The sequence below is a fragment of the Harpegnathos saltator genome, unplaced genomic scaffold, assembly GCF_003227715.2.
Source record: "Harpegnathos saltator strain DR-91 unplaced genomic scaffold, Hsal_v8.6 scaffold779, whole genome shotgun sequence".
In the NCBI taxonomy this organism is placed as follows: Eukaryota; Metazoa; Arthropoda; class Insecta; order Hymenoptera; family Formicidae; genus Harpegnathos; species Harpegnathos saltator.
This window is the reverse complement of record NW_020230625.1, coordinates 852,319-873,841: the sequence shown is the minus strand read 5'-3', so window position 1 is coordinate 873,841 and position 21,523 is coordinate 852,319. Positions and strand designations below refer to the sequence as shown.

The following is a 21,523-nucleotide window of genomic DNA, read 5'->3' as shown; positions in this document are numbered from 1 at the left end:
AGAGTTTGCTTATACGTTGCTTGAGAAAAAGATAAAGGGAAAAAAAGAAAGAAGCGGGGAATGGTAATCTTGCCAAAGGAACAAGATATGGATATCGAAGGAAAAAAATAGGAACCAAAAAAGCGAGTAGCATGTGTGATGGAAAAGATAAGACGACAGCACGAAACTCAGTAGGTGAGTAGTATCAAATATTGGGCATTCAGTACTTGCAATTTTGACAAACATTGACAATTTTTCTATGCAACAATATAAGAACAACGATATAAAACAAAAAGAAAACTAAAAAAATCTAAACAATTTGAAAACGACTCCAAAAATTGTGCGATTTAATGATCGATTTTGACATTACCTAGTAAAAAATAATTAGTAACAAAATAAATTTTGTTTCTACATGGACACACATACACATAATTATATACAATTATATACAGTGGCATGCAAAAGTTTTGAGCCATAATGTCTTTTTAAGATATATGACAATATATTGATTTGCTCTAAAAATTAATTATATAAAATAGTTGACATAACATTCTTACAAATAATAGTACAGTTACAAAATTTTGAAATTACATAGTTTCTATTTATTTAATCATATAATATTTACATGTTTTCAAAAGTATTGAGCCGTATTCTTGTTGTGACTTTATGAGCCCGGTTTGTTTACGTTTCTTATGAAACTCCTTCGTAAATATTTGCTTTAACTAAGGTTCAGTCTATTGATTACCGCAATGCCGAAACATACAAGCTTTCAGTTACGTGAAGCCGTGATTAAACTTTCTCAACAAGGAAAGGTTTCTCGCGAAATTGCTAATTGCTTTTGCTTATTAATTGATAAAAGTACTGTAAATAGGATTATTGCTAAATATAAGTTGACGAACTCTTTAGCTGATAAACCACGAAACGGTAGACCTCGCAAAACTACAAAGCGCGTCGATAAAATGATTAAAAGAAAGTCGATAGCAGATATTATAAAAACTGCCATGGATATTTCTCGAGAACTACGAGAAGAAAATCTTGCTAATGTTAGTCAAAGTACAATATCTCGACGTCTAAAGGAAGTAGGACTTTTAGGACGTGCTAGTGTAAAAAAACCATTAATTAGTGCAAAAAATAAGAAAGCTCGATTAGATTTTTCAAGGAAATTTGAACATTGGACTGAAGTTGATTGGCGAAAAGTACTTTTTTCTGACGAGTCAAAGTTTCAGTTATTCGGAAGTGACGATAGAAAGTATACACGACGTCCAACAGGCACAAGATATAACTCAAGATACCAAATTTCTACTGTAAAACATGGTGGAGATAACGTGATGGTTTGGGGATCATTTTCTTATAATGGAGTTGGTCCATTGGTTGAGATCACGGGTACTATGGACGCTACAATGTATCGAGATATATTGACACAGCATATGCTGCCATATGCAACTCGAAACATGCCACGTGATTGGATTTTCCAACAAGATAACGATCCCAAACATTCATCAAAACTAATAAAAAAATTTTTCATCATGAAAAAAATGCGAGTTCTTGACTGGCCCTCGCAATTGCCAGACTTGAATCCTATTGAGCATTTGTGGCAAGAACTCAAACTACGTACAGGAAATAAGAAACACTCCATTAAGGTGAATTGTGGCAAGATTTACAAACTTAATGGTAAAATTTACCTCAAGATCGCATTTCTAATTTAATAACATCAATATCTCGCCGTTGTGCTGCACTGATTGCTTCTAAAGGCATGGCAATAAAGTATTAAGTTTAAAAAAACGTTGACGACATTTTCTGTTATTATTTTTCAATAATATATTTTTCTTATGCATAAGAAAACTTTTTGGCACAATACTTTTGCACTGTTTGTAATAAGACATTATGCGAAAATAAAGTATTTAGAATTATTAAGAGTTTGTAAAGTTTATATAATTGTAGGACAAATAAATACATTTTGTTTATATATATGTGTAAAGTTTTTAGCGCTCATTATGAAATGAATATATAATAATAATTGTGTGGCTCAAAAGTTTTGCACGCCACTGTATGTCTATAGGGAAAAATACTGTTGTGCAAATAGCATTGAAATAATTATTTATGTTTACTATAGACTATGATGAAGATGTATAATTGAATGACACCATTTTTTTCTTTTCTTCATTTAACAACGTATGAACATATATAATTTTATATAATTATATAAAGACATTCATATATGAATCACACATAATTATACAGGGTGGCCCACATATGTAACTCTTAACAGTTAAATATTTCAGAAACTATTTGTCAAATCTAAAAGTTGTTCATGAGAAAGTTTTATGTATTCGAGAGGCCTTTCTAACTACATAAATATTAAATTACTCCCTGCCTCCCTTAAAGGGAGGCAGGGGATAACTTCGCAATTTCAAACGGGACCCCCTATAAAATGTTAGATGATTGGGTTCTACGGTAAAAAACAAGTAAATTTTCTTCAAAACATTTTTTGTCAGATGCTCCTGTTAAAAGATATGACGGTGTAAAGTTTCGAAGTTACAGGAAACATAAAAGCGTCGCGTATCCTTTCGTCTTTCGTCGGTGATTCAAACGTAAACAAACATTCATACATTCATTGAGGTCAATTTAACTATTCATGAAAATCTTGTCAGTTGTATGTTACTATTCAAAAAGTTAGCACTGTGAAAATCATAGCTATCACTATGTTTGATACAGAAGTGAATATGTTATTAGTATTAGGTGAATGCCAAAAGAATTATCGGCGTGCAGCAGTAATGTTTTTTGAACATTATGGGATTAAAAAATCGCACGTGTCATTTTTTAATGTAGAAAAGCGGCTTCGTGAACATGATAAATTGCGTACAACAACTCACAATAAACGTAAAAGTATTACTAATGAGAGAAACAGTGCTGATATTCTTGGTGCAAAGAAACATCTGACAAAAAAATGTTTTGAACAAAATTTACTTGTTTTTTACCGTAGAGCCCAACCATCTAACATTTTATAGGGGGTTCCGTTTGAAATTATGAAGTTACCCCCTGCCCTCCTTTAAGGGGGGCAGGGAGTAACTTAATATTTATGTAGTTAGAAAGGCCTCTCGAATATATAAAACTTTCTCATGAACAACTTTTTGATTTAACAAGTAGTTTCCGAAATATTCAGCTGTTAAGAGTTATGTAGGCCACCCTGTATATAATTATACATAATTATATATGATTTTATATAATTTATATAATTTTTTTTTATCGAGTAGAGTTGTCAAACTCTCAGATTCCAGCTGTGGACAATTTGGATTTTACCGACAATGTCCAGCTGTCTAGATCATATTAAAAATGTCCGGATTATTAACTAATCCTTATCTATTGATATATTCTGAAAACCATATTTTTACAACTTACATATTTCCAGTTTCTTTTTTTTCTTGAAGTTTGTCCAGGTTCAGGTTTCTCAATTTTCAAATCTAGCAACCCTACTTAACATTAATACGATTTATATCACACATCACGTGTGATCAATCCTATAAGCGGAAGACAGCACATCGATGAGATTTCCAATATCATTCGTAAGAAGTAACTTTCTCTTTCCTCTTACCAGATCTCTCCGGCAAAGTCGACGATCCGATGACCGATAACGAGGCCAGGCAAAAAAGAAGAAGCATCGACCGCGGAAAGCGTCGGATTAATTACCGCGGTCTCTTTCTATCCGTCTCCAGGTAAACAGCAACCCTGGCGGCCGCACGCCAATGGAAACGTGGTGGGATATAGGAGTAAACGAAGAGGTCGGTCAGTGGTGATGAAAGACAGAGAGAGAGAGAGAGAGAGAGAGAGAGAGAGAGAGAGAGAGAGAGAGAGAGAGAGAGAGAGAGAGAGAGAGAGAGGGCGGTGAGGGTGAGAGAGGAAAGGAAGGAGAGAGAGAAAGAGAAAGTAGATGAGTGGGATGGTCGAGGAAGCTACCCTACCCTGTATCTATCCCGACACCGAGTGGTAGCCAGCGGCGAGGGGTAGTTTTCGTGAGCGTTTCCGCCAGCGGGCGGAAAGCGGCTGCGAATGCTAATGAGCGTCGGTTTGGGGATGCGGAGAGAGAACGCCTGCCTCCGAAAAGGGATCGCGGGGATCGGATCTAACCGCCGCGACTCTGCGGGGAGGGGGGTGTGTGAAGGAGGGAGGAGGTAGCGAAAGGGCGCAGTGTGAAGGGAGACAGGCGCGCAATAGGGTCGGATAGGCGGTTACCATCACGCCCATTTGAAAGCGCATTGGCTGGCGGCCGAATGGCGTCCTCGAGCGACGCGTGGCGTCGCGACGCCGACGTCGGCACGACGGCCACCTACGTGCGTCCCCCGACACGACGGTGGGCTCTGGACGGCGAACAGCCGTCGGTGCCGAGGTCGCGCGCGACGTCGCGCGCGGGAGTTCCTCCGGTGAGGATGGAGCAGCTTGCCCAGTTTGTCTCTAAAAGCTTCGACAATAACGCGACTGTGGCGACCGGCGGCGGCGGCGGCGGCGGCGGCGGCGTCGAGGCCGGCTGCAGGACCGCCGGTGGCAGGATCACTCTTAGTGTCGCGCACCTCATCGGCGATGCCGCGGACGACGTCGATCGGCGTATGTGCGCGAAATCTCTTATCGGTACTGCTTTAGCGATGTGTGTGATTCTCTCCGCTCGCTACCGCGGTACCGTCCGGTGTTTGACGACATATGTGTTATTATTGTGCGGATCGAGTCGGCCTGAAATCGACCGTTCAGATGCAATGTGTGCGCGCGATACTCATAGATCGCGACATTGGCTGTACACCGGAAGTACTGACTCGACAAGACGTTTCTTTATCGTGTCAGGTTGATTCGTATGTGTGATCTTGCCTCTGTGTGATTAATGTCACCAGATAATAATTGTGAATACGTTGCGACGCGCATAAGGCCGAGAATCAATTCGTAGTGGAAGTTACGTTAGATTTTATACACGTGCGTCCTTCGCACTACTCGACACTTGCGTTCCGTCATGATGACGTATAAATCAAGGCGACGTCAGTGAAGTGTAATCGTTTACATATCTTCTTCGTCATATTTCACGTTTTTATTCTAACGCACGATATGCAACTGAAACGCAACAGAGAAATCAAATTAATTGGACAAATGCAATAAGTTAATAAGATAACATAAATTAGCAGCATATGCATCTATTTTATCTGTTTCTATTCTTCTATTTCATTTTATTTCATGATCCTGTGTCAGTCAGCTTGATCAGGACTGGCAAGAAACGTGTAAAGAAAGTTTCAGCCAATTATACGTTTATGCGTGTCAACAGTTGGATTTGCAGTGTACGTTCACTAGTGACTTTAACGATTGAACAGAAATTGATGATACTAATGAGTTCTGGTATACAGTTAAGTTTTACTTACAGATTATTTTTAGCGGTTGTAAAGATTTTTCGTAACACTTGAAATTGGAGAGAGAAAATATAGAAATTAATTTTTATGAAAAAAAAGAATATATAAAACTACTTTGAGACATTTATACTTATATGCAATTATAGATCTTTAGAATTGTATAGATATTGAAAAGGAAAGTATGTTTTCTTCGCTGTTATATATTATTCTGCATTCAATTGACAATTATAATCAGACTGTGAATTTGGTTATTCACCGTATTCAGAATTAAGATATTAATGATACTATCATCGTCCAGTAGCTTTGAGACGTGTTGTTGTTGATACGTGTTGTGTGAGAATACACTGAGTTGATACATTAGGATAATGTATCAACATTATGCCATATATGTCTCTTCCTTTCTTATTCATTTCTCACATTTACATCCGCAAATTCAAGTGTGTTGTTTTTACACGCGTAAATGTCTAAAAATAACGCTATTGACTGGAACTTTTTCTCATACGTTTCTTGCCGTTTTATGTCATGCCATTTAACACGTTTAAAGTCAACTTCTGTTCTTAAAGAATTATAAACACTCTTGTCAATTTTCCTCTTAATGAAGATACTAATGGCAACGATCTACCTACGAGTCGACCTGATTGCCGACGTCCCCCGATTGCGGATTTAACGCGCGCGCGTGTATCTCGTGATCTCGACGATGGTTCTCCGCGCGTCAGAGAATACAAAGTGAAATCCTGTTTAGATGAAGGCGCGTTGGCGCGCGAAGGCGCGCAAGAGACGGCTGCTGGTGTCGAAGCGAGCGGCGGGACCGTCGAAGAGCCGCCGCCGTCGCCGGAAGGTCGGTTACAACCGGAGGATCTCTCCGTCACGGCCAAGATCAAGGACATGAGGGACACTGCGGATAGCCTGCCACCCCTGAAGACGCCTGAGCTGAAGCTATCAGTGCGAAAGCTGTTGGGATGCACCCCCTCACCGCCGCCTATATCGAGGGATCGATCGCCCAGTCCGGAGAACTGCATCGAATTGAAAAGTCAAAGCTCGAGTGACGGCAAAATCATCCCCAACGACGTCAAGGTGTCTTCGCAGGTCTCAAGGTCAAGCGGGCAGTGTCAAGAGGATTCCACCAAGGGTGAGTGTCTTGAATTTCTATCAATTCAATGTTGCTGAATGAAACTTCATTTTATGCTAAGATGATTATCAAACTGTGTGATGGTACATTGTAGAGATAGTATTATTCGATGTACTCAAAGCTATATATATATATATATATAATTCGACATTTGAAATTGAAATTCAAAGTTCTCCGAATAATTCGATTTCGAGACACGTCGAAGCTCCTAATCTTGTATTTATACATTATATTTTTATTTAATATTGTATGCGTTCACAAACTCTCAGAATTTTGAATATTCAGATATTCGAATTTTCGAGTGTTCGCGAATATTCATACTTAAAAGTTTCGTTATTCGAATATAGTGCCTTGAAGCTTTAGAAATTTGAAGTTTTGAAGGACCGAAGATTCAAATATAATTTATAGCCCTGATACATTGTACGATGATACACGAGGAGAAAAGCAATAAATCCTTTTTATATAAATTCTTTTCAACTAAATTACGTTTTCTAACAACGAACAGAAATAAAATGTCAGCAAAATTTATTGCTAAGGAGCAAAGTAAACTTTTTAATAGCGGATTCTAGTTTTTAAAATATAAAGATAACACGTACGAAACGAAAGGATAATAAATTAAGACGAAACGTCGATATCTTTTTGTGGGTTGCAGAATTCTATAGTAATTTTGTTTATAAAATTCTCTTTGTGCAATATATATATATATATATATGTATACATAGAATAGTTTAGAAGAAAGATCCCGTATATTTCTAGAATGATATATCTTGTGTTATCAAAATTACCTTAGAATGAAATGCAGAATATCTCGTCAAATATTTAAATATTTATTCCATTTAAACAAAGAAAAGAAAGGGTAAATAGATTATTGATACTCACTGAGTAAATATTATTTCATGTTTAAGATATTTATGGCGTAAGAACTTGTTCGCATTACTGAAACAATAATCACTTGCACTTTTCAAAAGTTACCTCGATTTTCGATGAAAAATGAAAAGTTTGGCTCAGAAGTGTCCGATCCGCAACTCACGATGATGGTGCCAATCTCGATCTCGCCCTTTAGAGTTATGTTGGTTCGTGATTGCCGCGCGAACGAGTAGTGTACGAAGGTCAGGAACCTTCGAGGCGGAGTCGCAGTAGCCGCAGGGGCTCCGGTCTTCGTTTATAATTCAGGCCGTCGTCCAATAAAGCTCAGAAGTGATTGGCAATAGCTGACCACTTGCCCCACGTAACGATCGGCGACCCGCGATCTTGCTTATCGAAGTCGAGTCATCTTCGATAACACTTGCTCCGTCAAGCACTGAAAGATGAAATTACGTCGATTCCCTTGGCATTATCTCGAGGAGAATCCCCGTCGAAGGGAAAACGCCACTATTCAAAAAGTTCATTCGAGAAGGGCGCAAGAGTGTCTTTTTCAAATGCATCTTTGCAACGCAACGCTGTACAGCACAAGGTTGTAAACGGGGCGTCTTAAAAATGTCTGAAGAAAGTTACAAGGAAAATAAGACATCTCTTGAGAATTTCTTTCGAGCAGCTTGTAGAAATTCATGGTTATAGCCTGTCAGGAGCGTTTTTCAGAAATGTATCTTTACGCTTTGATTCCTGGCGCGAAAAACACGATTGTTTTTTATCTGCAATTTCTATCTTGGGAGATTTAAACAACAAATCGTTTCAGCTCGGAAATTTCGTTCCATGGTCGAAAAAAGAGATTAGACATTAATCACAACGACATTAATCTGCAATTACCTCGCAAATATCAAATAATCCTGATCCTCAAACGTGACCCCAAAAGCTGTATCGGGCAATCTTGCAAATGAAGTTTTTCAATGAACGAGTCGGACAATCGCGTTAGCGAGTCGACCAATCGGCCGCTCATACCCGGTGCAAAAGCGCGAGCAACTTGCGTGAGATTGAACGGACGAACGAACGAAGCAGAGAACGAGATCGAACGGCGATCGCGTTATAAAAAGTAGCGAGCGGCGTTGAAGTAACGCCACGCACGCTTCCCTGCGCGATAACTCGAGGCAGTGAGCGGCCAGAGCGAGAGCGTACCATGAATTTATGGTTTAATATGCGGCCCGCCGCGTTAGTTGTGTGTACGCCCTCTAAACGGGGGATGCTCGACGGCGGTGGCTGCATCGGCGGCGGCGGCGGCGGCGGCGGCGGCAATGGTAGCAGCAGCTCGCCCATCTCTCGAGGGTCCATAACTTTTTCCGATTAAGCGCAAATCAAAAAGCAATCTGCCGGGCCGGCAGCCATCGTGGCCGCGAAAGTAAAATCGTAAATATCCGCGAGTAGGGAAGAAGAGCTCGCTCCCGCGGATGCGCGTCGTAGTTGGGATCGAAGGACGGCCGAGAGGGTGTATGTGTGTATGGTGACAGCGATAAATAATGTGATTGCTCTCGATTATCATTGTAAAAAACGGCAGGCGTTTAGCAGCGTTCGCTGCTACCACGGCTTTGTATTTGTTGTTTTATGCGATAGTGTAAAAGTTCAAGCTTAATTTGTTTATGTGGGCATGGAATGGAAAATTCCATTCGGCTGCTGGCGAACATGTCAATCTCTTTTCAGGCTGACAAATTTTTATTAAAATCAGAAGAGAATTATTTGATTTTTTAATGCGAGTATCTGTGCCGATCTTGCGATGAGATTTTCCGTGGGATTTTCTGGCAAATACTCATTCATAGGATTCTACGGCTGACAAATTTATTCCTGAGACGGAATATTCACCTCGCGGGGTCGTATCTTAAATAAAGTCCGCTCCGTAACAAGAGAATGCGATAATCAGAATAATAATTAATATAACAGTTATTATTCGGATTATCGCTGTGTTTCGAATTATTACAATCAAAATTATCGGCTTATAATAATTATTACTCTAATTATCGCGTTATTTCAAATTGTGTTCGATCACATGGACGAATTCGCGTGTTAATACGCAAAGTATACAGAAGCTTTATAAATAGCTTTACCCGATATTCCACCGTGCGATATTACGAGTTGTGTAGTTTCCCGAGACGAGACGACCGCGTATCCCGGACTTGCGATACTCTGATCGCACACTCCGTCGACGATTTAGCGTCGCGTTCGCGCCCATCGGTCTTCGGTCGCGTGTGTTTTCCCGCGATTGCCCGTAAGTGTTGGTGTTTGACCGCTGGTCAAAGGCCCATGTGCGCCTCGTATATTTATGGTACTTGGGGTGAGAGTTTTCTTGAAGTATGATAGTGGGGAGAGTGCCGAGCCGCGCCGCTACTTTAGAAAAAATGAGAGAGCCGCCCTCCGTATTTACCGAGAAGACGCAGAAGCGCCAAAGCTCTCGATTTTCTCGCTTGTACGCTGTCATATAAATCGTGGCTGTAAAGCATATATTCGCGGCGGTCTTTACATCCGGGTAAATATAGCGCTATTATCGGCACTATACGAGCAGAGATGAAATGGAGGAAATGGAGGAATGGAGGTGCGCGTGTATTCCGCGCATTATTATCTTGATCCATGCGGAACAAAGCGCATTGAATGCGCATGAAGCTCTTAGATCTCTAATCAATGCAACATGAAAGAGCTAATGAGAGCCACCGCAAGTTTCAAGTTGTGTTTATAAGGATAAGGTCCAAAAGTCGACTAGCATTTTGAATTTCCTACAGCTCCAGTACAATTTGCAAAAAGAATTTAAAGCATATATTACACTGAGAAAAAATTGTATTAAAATTAAACAAATATTCGTTCGAATACGACTGTGAATACATTTATTTAAATTAAGCAATTATTTTCTAAAATTCAAGAGAAAAGTTCATTCATTCAGAACCTCTGTATTTCATTTTAGAAATTAAATTAGTCGCTTAATTTGCACAAATGTATTCACAGTCGTATTCGAGCAAATATTTGTTTAATTTTAATACAATTTCTTCTCAGTGTACTTAAGTGGAATGTTACTTGATAAAATTATTTATTTTCTAGGTCGACTTTTGGGCTCCCCTGTGTTTCCGTCCTCGATCATTCGGATGTAACAATCACTGACGTAACAAGGAGTTAAATTCGTTGCACGTCAGTACGCTCGGTGTAGGAGCGACTTTGCTTCATTAAACGATAAGTGATTGCGAGAGATCTTAGGTTCACCCTGTCTTGCCAAACGGAGCCCTTCGTCCTTATGTATTCACGGGACCGTGCGCCATATGCAGCGTCCGCGTGGGATACGACGACGCTTTTATACGCCTAATGGCAGCGATATCTCGATAGCTCGTTTTGGAGGGAGAAAAATAGTAGTAGCCAAGTCGGCGGCCAGGGGTGGCTCGCCCAGGGTGGCTTAACTGGATCAGGCCAAGAGGGCAGCGCTCTTAGTAATCGAATTAGTGACCCCTCGCGTCCGAGTGTGATTGCTTTGGGTTTTCCAGCAGGCGAGGAGTCCTTCTCTCGCTCCCTCGCCTCTTTGTCCACCGTGGAATCTCTTTCTCGTGAGAGAGCCGTTTGAATCTCCGTGAAGTATCGGATAAGGAGTGCGAGAGTTACGATTTCGCACCTCGGTCCGGAACACGCTCGAGCGAATGCGCTCAGGTACTTTTGGCAAGGAAATTTAGGAAGGAGCTGCGTTTTTGCGGGATTTAAAAGATAGGACTCGAGGAATTGTTTTTCGCGCTTTCGAACTTCGCGTGTCGAACTTCGCGTCGACGAGCGGTGCGCGCTTTTTCTTTCCGTGTTACGTCTTCTCGCTCGCCCCTCGCCGAAGTTCCTGCTCTTTTAAAACTTGAATGACCATGTAAAAATTAGATGTATATAATTGACTATAAATATTAATACGTTCGTGGGAGGGGGAGGGGCCATGATGGACTTTATGATATATAAAAGTGTTATGAGACATGTTTTTTAACATTTTTGACAAAAGCCATAATGTTATTTAAGAATATAATCAAAATATTACATTTTATGTTATTTAGCGTATGTAATAAATAAAAATAACAATTATTTTACTCGCGCGATATTCGAGACCTCCGCACTGCGGAGAACTATTAGCGAGGGCAGATTTCTCGTGGCGACAGATCCAGGAAAAAATGTTGCTTCAAAAGGACGCAGGTCAAACGATAGCAACGATTTTACCTGTTTTTACAGAGAGTAACAAGTGTACGACGATGAAACTGCGACGTTAATGACAGTAGTCACGCGGTAAAGATGATATGTCTCTACGACTGTCATAAAGGAAGACGCGCAAAAACCCTGAGAGCGAGCGAAGCGTAAGGGACACTCCGACGATGCTGATTTTCGTCGCCTCCGCGTCTCTCTCCTCCCCTACCCCTTATCCGTCGCGGCACATAACGAGGATAAACGACCGGCACGTCCGGGTTAATGACTGCGACAATGCTCGTACGCGTCGTCCGTGGGTTATGCTAACAGCGAGGATGGAGGGCGGAGGGAGGGGGGGAGCGGCAAGGGCGGCGTCGCAAAACCGCGCAAGTTATTTTGGACGAGAAGGGGTGGTTTTAAACCGCCGTACATATGGATGCGGGCTGCGCGCGCTCTCCGCTAGGGCTGCTAGATTGGATTATGCGGATATGCGTTAATTGATTAAAGCGCCGTACGCGCAATGCCGCATGGCGATCGTCACGCTCGCGCGTGCACGTATGCACGCAGTGCAGCAGACTGCCAAGTGCTTTCCTCGGTGCGGTAATCCCGTCGGATGAATATACGCCTTGCGTCGTTGTCTATTGTTCGCTTGAGAGACGACACCGCGGAATTACACTCGGCGCGACCAAACTGCGCGTTGCGTTTCCCTCATTCCGTTCGTTCATTCGCCTCTGTGCGTGTACACGCTTATATGTCCCGCTCTTGCTCTGTCATCTTACCCGTAAATCTGTTCATTCATTATGTTGTCGCTTCGCGCTCGATAGAGGATCCGAATGATAATTCACAGGACGCTCTTCAGCTCCTCATTTATATTTGAGATTCGTCTCCACCTGTCAGTACGCGAAATTTAAATATGCGACGGCTCAATCTCGCCTTCATTTCCCCTGCCCTGCTCCCACATTGAATTTTTAGATACTCATTGTGTAAATAATTGCGATATCATATCTCGACCTGTTGTGTAAAACTAAATTGTTTTCTAAGTATATTGTTATGTATGCAAGGGTAAACAAACGCCTATGAGAACTCTGTCTCAAGATACAAATTTCTCTCTCTCTCTCTTTCTCTCTCTCTCTCTCTCTCGCTATTCGCGACTCTGTAAAAATTATTAATTTTGTAAAGGCTTGCGCAAAAAGGTAAGGATAACCAGGCTGGGAAGGAGAACGATATAAGACATTCTGGGCCGAAAAACGTTCTCAGGCTGTCGCAGTCGGAGCGGCCGCAAGCATCGCCGCGAGTTAGAGAGACGCTCCCGGATAATTAACGACCATACGATTTAATTAATGGGTGCTTAATGTAAAGTAACTACGGTGCTACGGCTCTTCGAGGTGTTGCCGACGGGAGGTACGGCGAGGAAGTTTCCGCTGCTAGGTAGGGATGACGACGAGTGGGAGGGGAGACAGAGGTGGCGGATTAAGTGTCTCGCGTAAGAGCCCTTGACGAAGGGGATGTGATTTATATAATTTAGCAAAGTGGTGAGCTACACACAGTCTTATACCGGGTCGTTAGTCATCCCCCGCTAGACCTCGCTCTCACCTTAATCACCCTCCTTCGCCTTTCTGCATCTGTCCGATGGAATCTCCCTGGCGAGAGGATTCTCCTCGCTCGATGCTCTCGCTGTTCGTGATCTGCGTGCCAGTCGATGACTTACGATTCTTTTTGCTCGAATCGATTCCAGTATGCAGGAGAGAAGCAACGTTAGTGTAACTGAATTTCCCGGGATTGTTCGGAAACCAAGCGAAAAATCGGTCGTAAAAAGGGAAGAATTTCTGATAGGAGAGAAAAGTTTTGTGAAAGTTCAGAGTGACCTGTGAAACGTATTAATATTTAGAATTAATAGCTCTTGGCTATATCCTCACCGAGTTCTAGTATTGCTGAATATTCAGACGAATGTTTTCAGTCATCGTAACAGAGATATTTGTGTCGCTCGTGTGTGCACTGTCAATTGTATGAATTATTCGACAAAATATTATTTTATTTCTCGTCGCACCGCAATTTTCATACGCATGGAGAGAATCTTCGGTTCGTGTAAGCTCCATGTGCTTTCGGCAAGATATTCGAAATGTGATATACACAGTCTGTCCCAGATCCAATGAGATTGGTCTAAAAAAAATACAAAGCGTTTATTATTTTGATTTTTTATTCTTGTTTATTCAAAATAGTCCCCTTCTGAGTCAATACAGCGCTGGAAACGTTCAACAAATTTTTCGAAACATTTTTTGTACTCATCGGCTGGAATGGCCTTTAGTATGGCGGTCGAAGTCTTTTGGATGACCGGGATGGTATTGAAACGATTTCCTTTCATCGCCAATTTCAGTTTGGGAAATAGCCAGAAGTCACACGGAGCCAAATCAGGTGAATACGGTGGATGATCGATAACAATGATGCCTTTTTTGGTCAAGAATTCACGTACCATGATGGCTTTGTGCGATGGTGCATTATCGTGCAACAAAAACCAACTGCCTGGCTCTCGATATTCCGGTCGAACTCGTCGAATTCTGGCCCACAATCGTTGTAGAACTCCCAGATAATATCTGGGCAGACACACAGCGGTCGCTTCGAAGAACTTCTTTGACTTTCTCGATGTTTTCTTCATTGCGAGTGGTTTTTGGCGGCGGTGCTCGGTCATCGTCTGCAAGGTCCTCACGACCGTCACGGAATCGGCCAAACCAACGGAAAACCTGTGCACGGGACATGCATTCATCCCCGTACACATTTTTTAGCGTTTCGTACGTTTCTGCACCACTTTTACCCAATTTAAAAGTTGGTTTTTCGACCGACGTACACAAAGTGACTTTACATAAAATGTCAAACCACAGTGAAATATCAACCGAATTCGCTCAAATTTTGAGGTTAAGTAGATGAAGGATAGAACATTCACCTACCATCATTCACTCATAGATATCGCTGCGCTAAGAACTTTGATGGAACCAGTCTCATCGTATCTGGGACAGACTGTGTATATTATTCCAGGATTATTACATGGAATAAAAGATGAGATATCTTGTAAAAAGTACACGCCTCTCGACCGTTCACCCGAGAGACGGGAGACGCGTTTGTCTAATGCCATCCAATTAGATCCGCCGCTCTCCTCCGCCTAGCATTTGATTTGAATAGGATTCTCATAAAGTGGCGAGAGATATATGTTGATGGCGCCCAGACTGGAAGAAATGGCCCGTGAACGACTAGCGGAGATCAATTTGGCGGCGGCAGGTCGCGTTACTCGCTTGCTCTGTCTCGCACATGGCAGCGCATTTGTCCCCGCGAATTAATCGTCGCGACGAAAATCTCCGTGTGGCTTTCTCGCGTCATCGTGTTTATGACGATGATTCATAGCGTGTTCGGATTTTCATCTCGCCGGAGATATTTCGATATGATACGTTGATTATCCCAGAGCGTTCCTAAGGTCCTCTGCAATGACTGAGATTTTTCTGCCCAGTTCAGCAAGTATGCCCTACCTGCATACGAAATTCAATCGTACATCAAGGAGCTAACTGTTCTGTAATACTTGTTAATTGCTTTGTAATGATTAGTAGGCTAGTTTGTTCTATAATAACATGTACGATGTGCGTTTGCTTGACAGCGACGATTCACTTGCAGGATCCAGTTGTCGGGGTAACGCGAATGGAAACGGCAAGCAGAGGAGGTCGCGGACAAACTTCACCATCGAGCAACTGGCCGAGCTCGAGAGACTCTTCGACGAGACGCATTATCCCGACGCGTTCATGAGGGAAGAGCTGAGCCAGCGACTCGGCCTCAGCGAGGCCCGAGTGCAAGTCTGGTTCCAAAATCGACGCGCCAAGTGTCGTAAGCATGAGAGCCAATTGCATAAAGGTAATTGCCGATATTGCAAATATTTTGCTTCCTGCAGGGAACTTTTTCGTGAACTTCTTCGGGAATTAACGTGGAAGTCTTATAACTAAACGTCGGAGAAATTTTCAGAATTAACCCTTCGAGGCACGTATTTTTTAGAAAATCCAAATCACATGAAAATTTATATACGGGGGTTTCTGGGGTCGCTGATGACGAATCCGTTATCAGATTTTCAAAATTCAAGATGACGGCCACAAATATGAAAAATCGCGATAATCTGGAATCCGCCATCTTGGAAAATGAATTTTAGAATGTGGACTTCGGATTCGTAATCGGCGACCTCAAAAACTAACCAGAGTACAATTTTAGCTAATTTAATAAAAATTCTATGATCCGCCATCTTGGAAAATTATTTAAATTCTTGTGGAATTTGGACCTCAGATTCGAACCAAAAAACCCTCAAATCTTGATTTTGAGCAAAAAATTCACTCATAGTTCGTGGAAAATGATTTTTTTCTGTAAAAATATGTATTCTTCACACTTTATTTATAATAAATGGGTAACTTATGCAAAACACTTTTCAACCTTTTATGTATGTTCCCATATCATATAAGAAGCTAAAAAACGCAAAAAACCCGATAAGAATTCGTCAAATACAAAATATTTCATGAAAATGAAAATGTGAGAATAAATAGGTGGCAAGTATACTTACCACTATGCCTCAAAGGGTTAAGAGATTTCATTATTTTTGTAGAGAATGCGTGCTTCTTTAGATAGTAATAATAAATGGTAATAATAATAATAAGTAAGAATAAAAGGATATAATTGACGTTGAAGCTAACTCCAACTTTGCTACTTGCGACTACAATTGCACATGAAATATACTTGAAAAAGTCAGGAAAACTTTTTTTTTCTAACGAGTGCTATAGTAACAATAATAAACGACGATAATAATAAATAAGATGAAAATAAATAAACGAATAACTTTGCTGATAGCATTTTCTCTCTGCTATAACTTTGTTATAAAACGACAAAGAGACACCGATGCTAAAAATAGCTTTGATTTTCACGAGATTAAGAATCTTTTTCCACAGTAATTATTACAAACGAAAAAAAGCAACAAACGACTCACTGTACGTTACAGGTGTTGCCGGAAGCATGGTGCTGGCGCCGCGCAGCCCGCCGACCACCTTGGAGCCATGCCGGGTGGCGCCTTACCTACCGGCTTTGAGGCTGCACCCGCCGCCGATGCAGGGAACAGGAGCGGCGAGTGTCACTGTGGGATCGGCCTTCGACCCGGCAGTTCTGCACTACGCAGCGGCCGGCGGTCTCTTCTGTCTGCCGCCACCGCCGCCGCCGCCCCCGACTGCTCCCTCGGCCGGCCATCACCCTCATCCGCTGAGTTTGGCAGCGTCGTTGGCCGCCGCAGCAGCCCGCTCCAAGAACAGCAGCATCGCCGACCTGAGGCTGAAGGCGAGACGGCACCAGGAGGCCTTAGGGCTCGATAGGCCCGCGTAAGGCACTGGCGACGCGTCGTCGTCGTCGTCGTCGTCGTCGTCATCGTCGTCGTCGTCGTCGTCGTCGTCGTCGTCGTCGTCGTCGTGGTCGTCGTCGTCGTCGTCGTCGTCGTCGTCGTCGTCTCAGACGACAAGGACTCAACGTGAAAGGGTGAGGGGTCGAACGAGACGGCGCGGCGCGACGCGGTGAGTACGCAGTCGGTGCTGAAAAGGCATCGATATGTCCAGTCGAGCGACAACTTGCAGCGACGCCGGTGAGGCAACAAATTCAACAGACTGACGGTGTAATCTCCCCGGTGAGTTCGATTTCTGTCGCTGTAGACGCGCTGGGCGAGACTAACCGAGCCGACCGACACTCGCCGCCGTCGTTCGTCGTTGGGGGTTGCTCCGTATGCGAACGAAGCTGGATCTTCTTATCTTCCGTGAGCGACAAATTCGAAGTTTGCCCAATCGAAGTCTTCTTTGCGGCTTCTTTTTAACCTTAGAAAGCTGGCTTTGACCGTCAAAAGAGTCACTTTTACCGTCACGCTAAAAGCCTTCAGTGCCCTGTGTGGCATTTATTTTATCATCCATTGAAATGGATATCGTTGCTTTCTCATGAAATATTATTTGAACGAGTAAAAATTGCTCGTCTTTACCTCTTAAAATGGTATCATAATACTAGAGTTAATAAATAATAGAAGTACCTATTATTAATGCAATCTATCTCTAAGTCGGAGCGGTCGAGATGACAAGTTTTTTGGAGAAATACGTAACGTTATGTAAAGGCAAAAATTATTTCTTCTAATTTTATCCGATGTCCATTAAAAATACAAAATTCATTATTATATAAATTTGAGTAATTTTTACAACAAATTACAAACCTGTCATCTTTGATCGCTGGTAGTAGTTTTAATGTCGAGGCTTTTGGTGTGAGAAAAAGTTACTCGCGCTATCTTTCTGGAGTTAACGAAGTGAAATCTGATTTAAGCGATTGATGAGCGTTCAAATTTCTATCTTAGAAAGACCGCTTGCAGACAGTTGTATCACGTTCATTCAATTCATGGTAATTCGAGTCGCTTTGAACATCATTCGACATCGGGGACTTTCGAAGGAGATCTCGAGAATTTCGAATGTCTCGAGGGTTTCGGGAGTCTCGAATATTTATCTACGTACCGATAATAGATGTATAGTAAAAATTACATAGATATATATGAGGAACATATAGATGTATGGATATAGATATATAGATGTATGGATTATATTTCAAGATTTATAAAACATTCGAGATTTCGTGCGCAAAGCGCTTGAGATGTTCGACGGTCTCTCGAAGTTTTCAGCTTCGAAACGACCCCGAGGCCTTTGTATGTTCCAAGTGACATCGGTGTATCGGTGTAAGCGATACTTTGGGAGCGATTCTTGCTCTCTCGATTCAGCCGCATACGGAGTACGAGAAACGATGCGCATGCCCTTACCCCCTTATCTGCGACGTGCAGCTTAGGCGTCTGAGGAGGAGTACAAAGGTGACTAAAGCGTGTATAAAGTGGAAAGTGGCGGGAAACGTGTAACATACATAATGTATACAGGATCGGGAATCTCGCTTGTATCTCGATTAGCGCGCTCCATGTCGAAGAACTGTGATGCAAGACTCGCGTGACCCAAAGTGTTAGGTCGCGAGAGCTTCACTAGCTCGGTGGGAAGCTTGATCGGCGATCACCAGTGACTAGTCAGGCGACATTAATGTAAAGTTATCGTCAGTAACTTCCGAAACCATTCTTCTCTTTCTTCAAGTTTGCGAGCGCACGTTTGGAGCCGAGATTAACGTAACCTTGTCATAGGGCGCCTTTTAAAGCGCTGCAAATACAAGCGGAACGAGTCGCGAGTGGTACGTGTTGCGAGGCAAAAGTGACAAAAGCTACAGATATTTGTGTTCGCTTGAGAGTTGATTGCAAAATTGCGCTCGCTCTGTCTGTGCTTTCAAGTGCTCGAGTGTTGCAGGAAAGAGATTATGTATAATTATATATGAATTTTGTCTCTGTGTGATCACATAATTATAATGCCCACACGGAGAAAATGCTGTTGTACAAATACAATTAAAGTAACTGCTTGTGTTTGCGGCAGCTCGTAATGTCGACATTTAATCGAAAAAGAGGCTATTTTCTTTTCTCTATTTAATATCATTTTTTTCCGCGTACGTAGACATATATAATTATGTATAATATACATAGCTCTCTATACAGCCACGGATAAAATTCATGTTTATGGGTTGTATATAATTATATATAATTTATACAAAATTATATATATAATTATATAATTTTATGTAATTCTTTTGGCTCGATTGAGGATTACAAGAGTGACACGCATCGATTAGAACTCAGGAGACACCAAGACGCACCAAGATCTCTAATCGATCGCACAAATGTTCGTCTCGCTATTACATTTCAGACACATCAGTCTCTGTCAACGACATTAGTCGACAAGAGAATTGACCAAAAATAGGGACTTGCTCTACTTAGATTTTTAGCATCTCATTTATCGAAGGAGATTACCGAAGCGACCACATCGAATGTCGAACTCAAGGAACATCAAGATTTTTAATTGACCGCTTAAATGTCTATCTGCCCAAATCCAACCATATTGGTCCTCGTCAATGACATTAGCTGACAAAAGGATTGATCAAAAATAGGGAACTCGCTTGACTTGTATTCGACACGTCGTTTATCAGGGATTACCGAAGCGACCATATCAACTAGAAGATTCAAGAAGCATCAAGATCTCTCTAACGGACGACCGCATAAACGTTCATCTCACCTTGGATTTCGGCCACATCAGTTTCTGTCAACGACATTAACTGACGAGGGAATTCAGGATACGTCAAGCCGCGTTGGAACGATACGCGCGCGAGTCACGACGTGCTTCGCGTCGTCACGTCACGTCGCTTCTCTCAATGGGGTTTCGAGCGTTTGCCGAGTGCGCAGTTTTTGTACAGCGGTATTAATCCACGATTGCAATTCGAGTAACACCGGGACGCACCAGGATCACTGACCAACCGCGGTGGAGGGAATTATAGATCGCGCGTCCTGGCAACGACGCGAAAGACATAACTCTCGGAGATGATTCACGGCTGGGTGGACAGACGCCGGACGACTTCTCGCGTCCTCGTCGCGACCGGAGTAAGCGGCGATCGGAGTAAGCGGCGGGGGTTGAGAGTTGGGGGGAGGGGGGGCGGTATACGGGGAAAAGGGAGCAGAAGGTGGCCCGGCCTGGCCTGGCCTGGCCTGGCCTGCAGCCGGGGCGGCCGGCAGCATCGCCGTCGGGACGCTGCTAATGCAATAACGCGCGGCTACGCGGATAAATCAAGCCGGGCGAACCGCCGGGCGAGCACCGTGCCGCCAGGGCCGCGCTGCGTAATCGCGTTACCCCGGTCGTCCCCGGGGCGCCGTTATTGTTCTGCCGAAGTCACGCGCTCGCACTCGTTCTCTCATGTTCTCTCTCTCTCTCTCTCTCTCTCTCTCTCTCTCTCTCTCTCTCTCTCTCTCTCTCTCTCTCTTTCTCTCTTTCTCTCTCTCTCTCTCTCTCTGTCTCTTTCTTGCTTCCGCGGTGCCAACGATGAGGACGAGGAGCGCCGGCGAAAAACGCGTATTCCTCGAACGAGTACGGCGAAGTCGGTCGAATTGAAGTTTGAAGAGTCGAACATCGACTTTATTTTCGACTTGTAAATCTTGCTCTTTGTTGTACTTTTGTTTTTCCTTCTCATGGTATCGCGCGCTATGGAGAAATGCTTGATTTGATCAGCCGGGCTTTTTATTAGAGGATTTTAACATAAGGTGCACCTTGTCGCATTAAGTATTTTCGAAATATAAAAACGTCAGTTTCGAGAATACTCGATTATAATCGATCAATTCTTATAGTACGTTTTATATTTACATTACAATTCGTGGCAATTCGTGTCGTAAATGTCCTTAAACCAAAAGCACACAGAAAAATGTGAGCGGTAAAGCCTGCACTGGAACTACTACTAGAAACGGTTAAAAGTTTTGTAATTTCCTCGAAAAATTATAGAAATCTATGACGACGGCATTTTATTTTCTCGTAACTGACGTTGAAAGAAACCAACCAACGACCAGACCATTTTCTCATCCGGTTGTTGCTCCAGGAACAATCGATTGTGATTCGCCAATTTTTTTATTACTCACCTTTTTTCTATGTGCTTCCGAAACGTGAATTTGTTTTTGATGTTTCTGGACGTTCAATCTTCTTGTGGAAAATGATGAGCAACTTGAAATCTTTCGATTTCTCCGTGAGATATTTTATCGAATTTTATCGAGATTATCCTTGGATGCGCGAGTCTCTCTGATTGTGAGGAGCTTTGAGAGCCTGCAGTTTCGTCCTTTGATTCATGATACTCACAGTATCCTCGACCAAGTTAGTTTCCTGTTAGTCTGAAAAGTTTGCTGTCGCGAAGAGTTATCGCTATATTACATCGTCGCGGTGGAGCATCCAGCGGTGTATTCTGCCGGATAAATCAGGCATGCATCTCCGAGAGTTGTAATCGCGTTAACGCGGATTTATTCCGGCCATCCCCCGGGGGAGTCGTTATCGTCCCATTCGCG

General features: G+C 42.5%; 1 protein-coding gene across 1 annotated transcript; it reads left to right on the top strand.

Moving 5' to 3' along the window:
- The first annotated feature begins 4,403 nt into the window (after positions 1 to 4,403).
- On the top strand, positions 4,404 to 16,929 carry LOC105181457 (short stature homeobox protein). The gene is made up of 4 exons (XM_025306429.1): positions 4,404 to 4,578; positions 6,103 to 6,489; positions 15,199 to 15,432; positions 16,556 to 16,929. Exons 1-4 carry the CDS (start codon positions 4,404 to 4,406, stop codon positions 16,927 to 16,929), a joined length of 1,170 nt encoding a protein of 389 aa, XP_025162214.1.
- Positions 16,930 to 21,523: the final 4,594 nt, after the last annotated feature.

Coding starts and splice junctions, on each gene's coding strand:
- LOC105181457 (XM_025306429.1), top strand. CDS start 4,404: ATGGAGCAGCTTGCCCAGTTTGTCTCTAAAAGCTTCGACAATAACGCG. Junction 4,579..6,102: donor CGCGGACGACGTCGATCGGC/GTATGTGCGCGA, acceptor AATCCTGTTTAG/ATGAAGGCGCGTTGGCGCGC. Junction 6,490..15,198: donor TCAAGAGGATTCCACCAAGG/GTGAGTGTCTTG, acceptor ATTCACTTGCAG/GATCCAGTTGTCGGGGTAAC.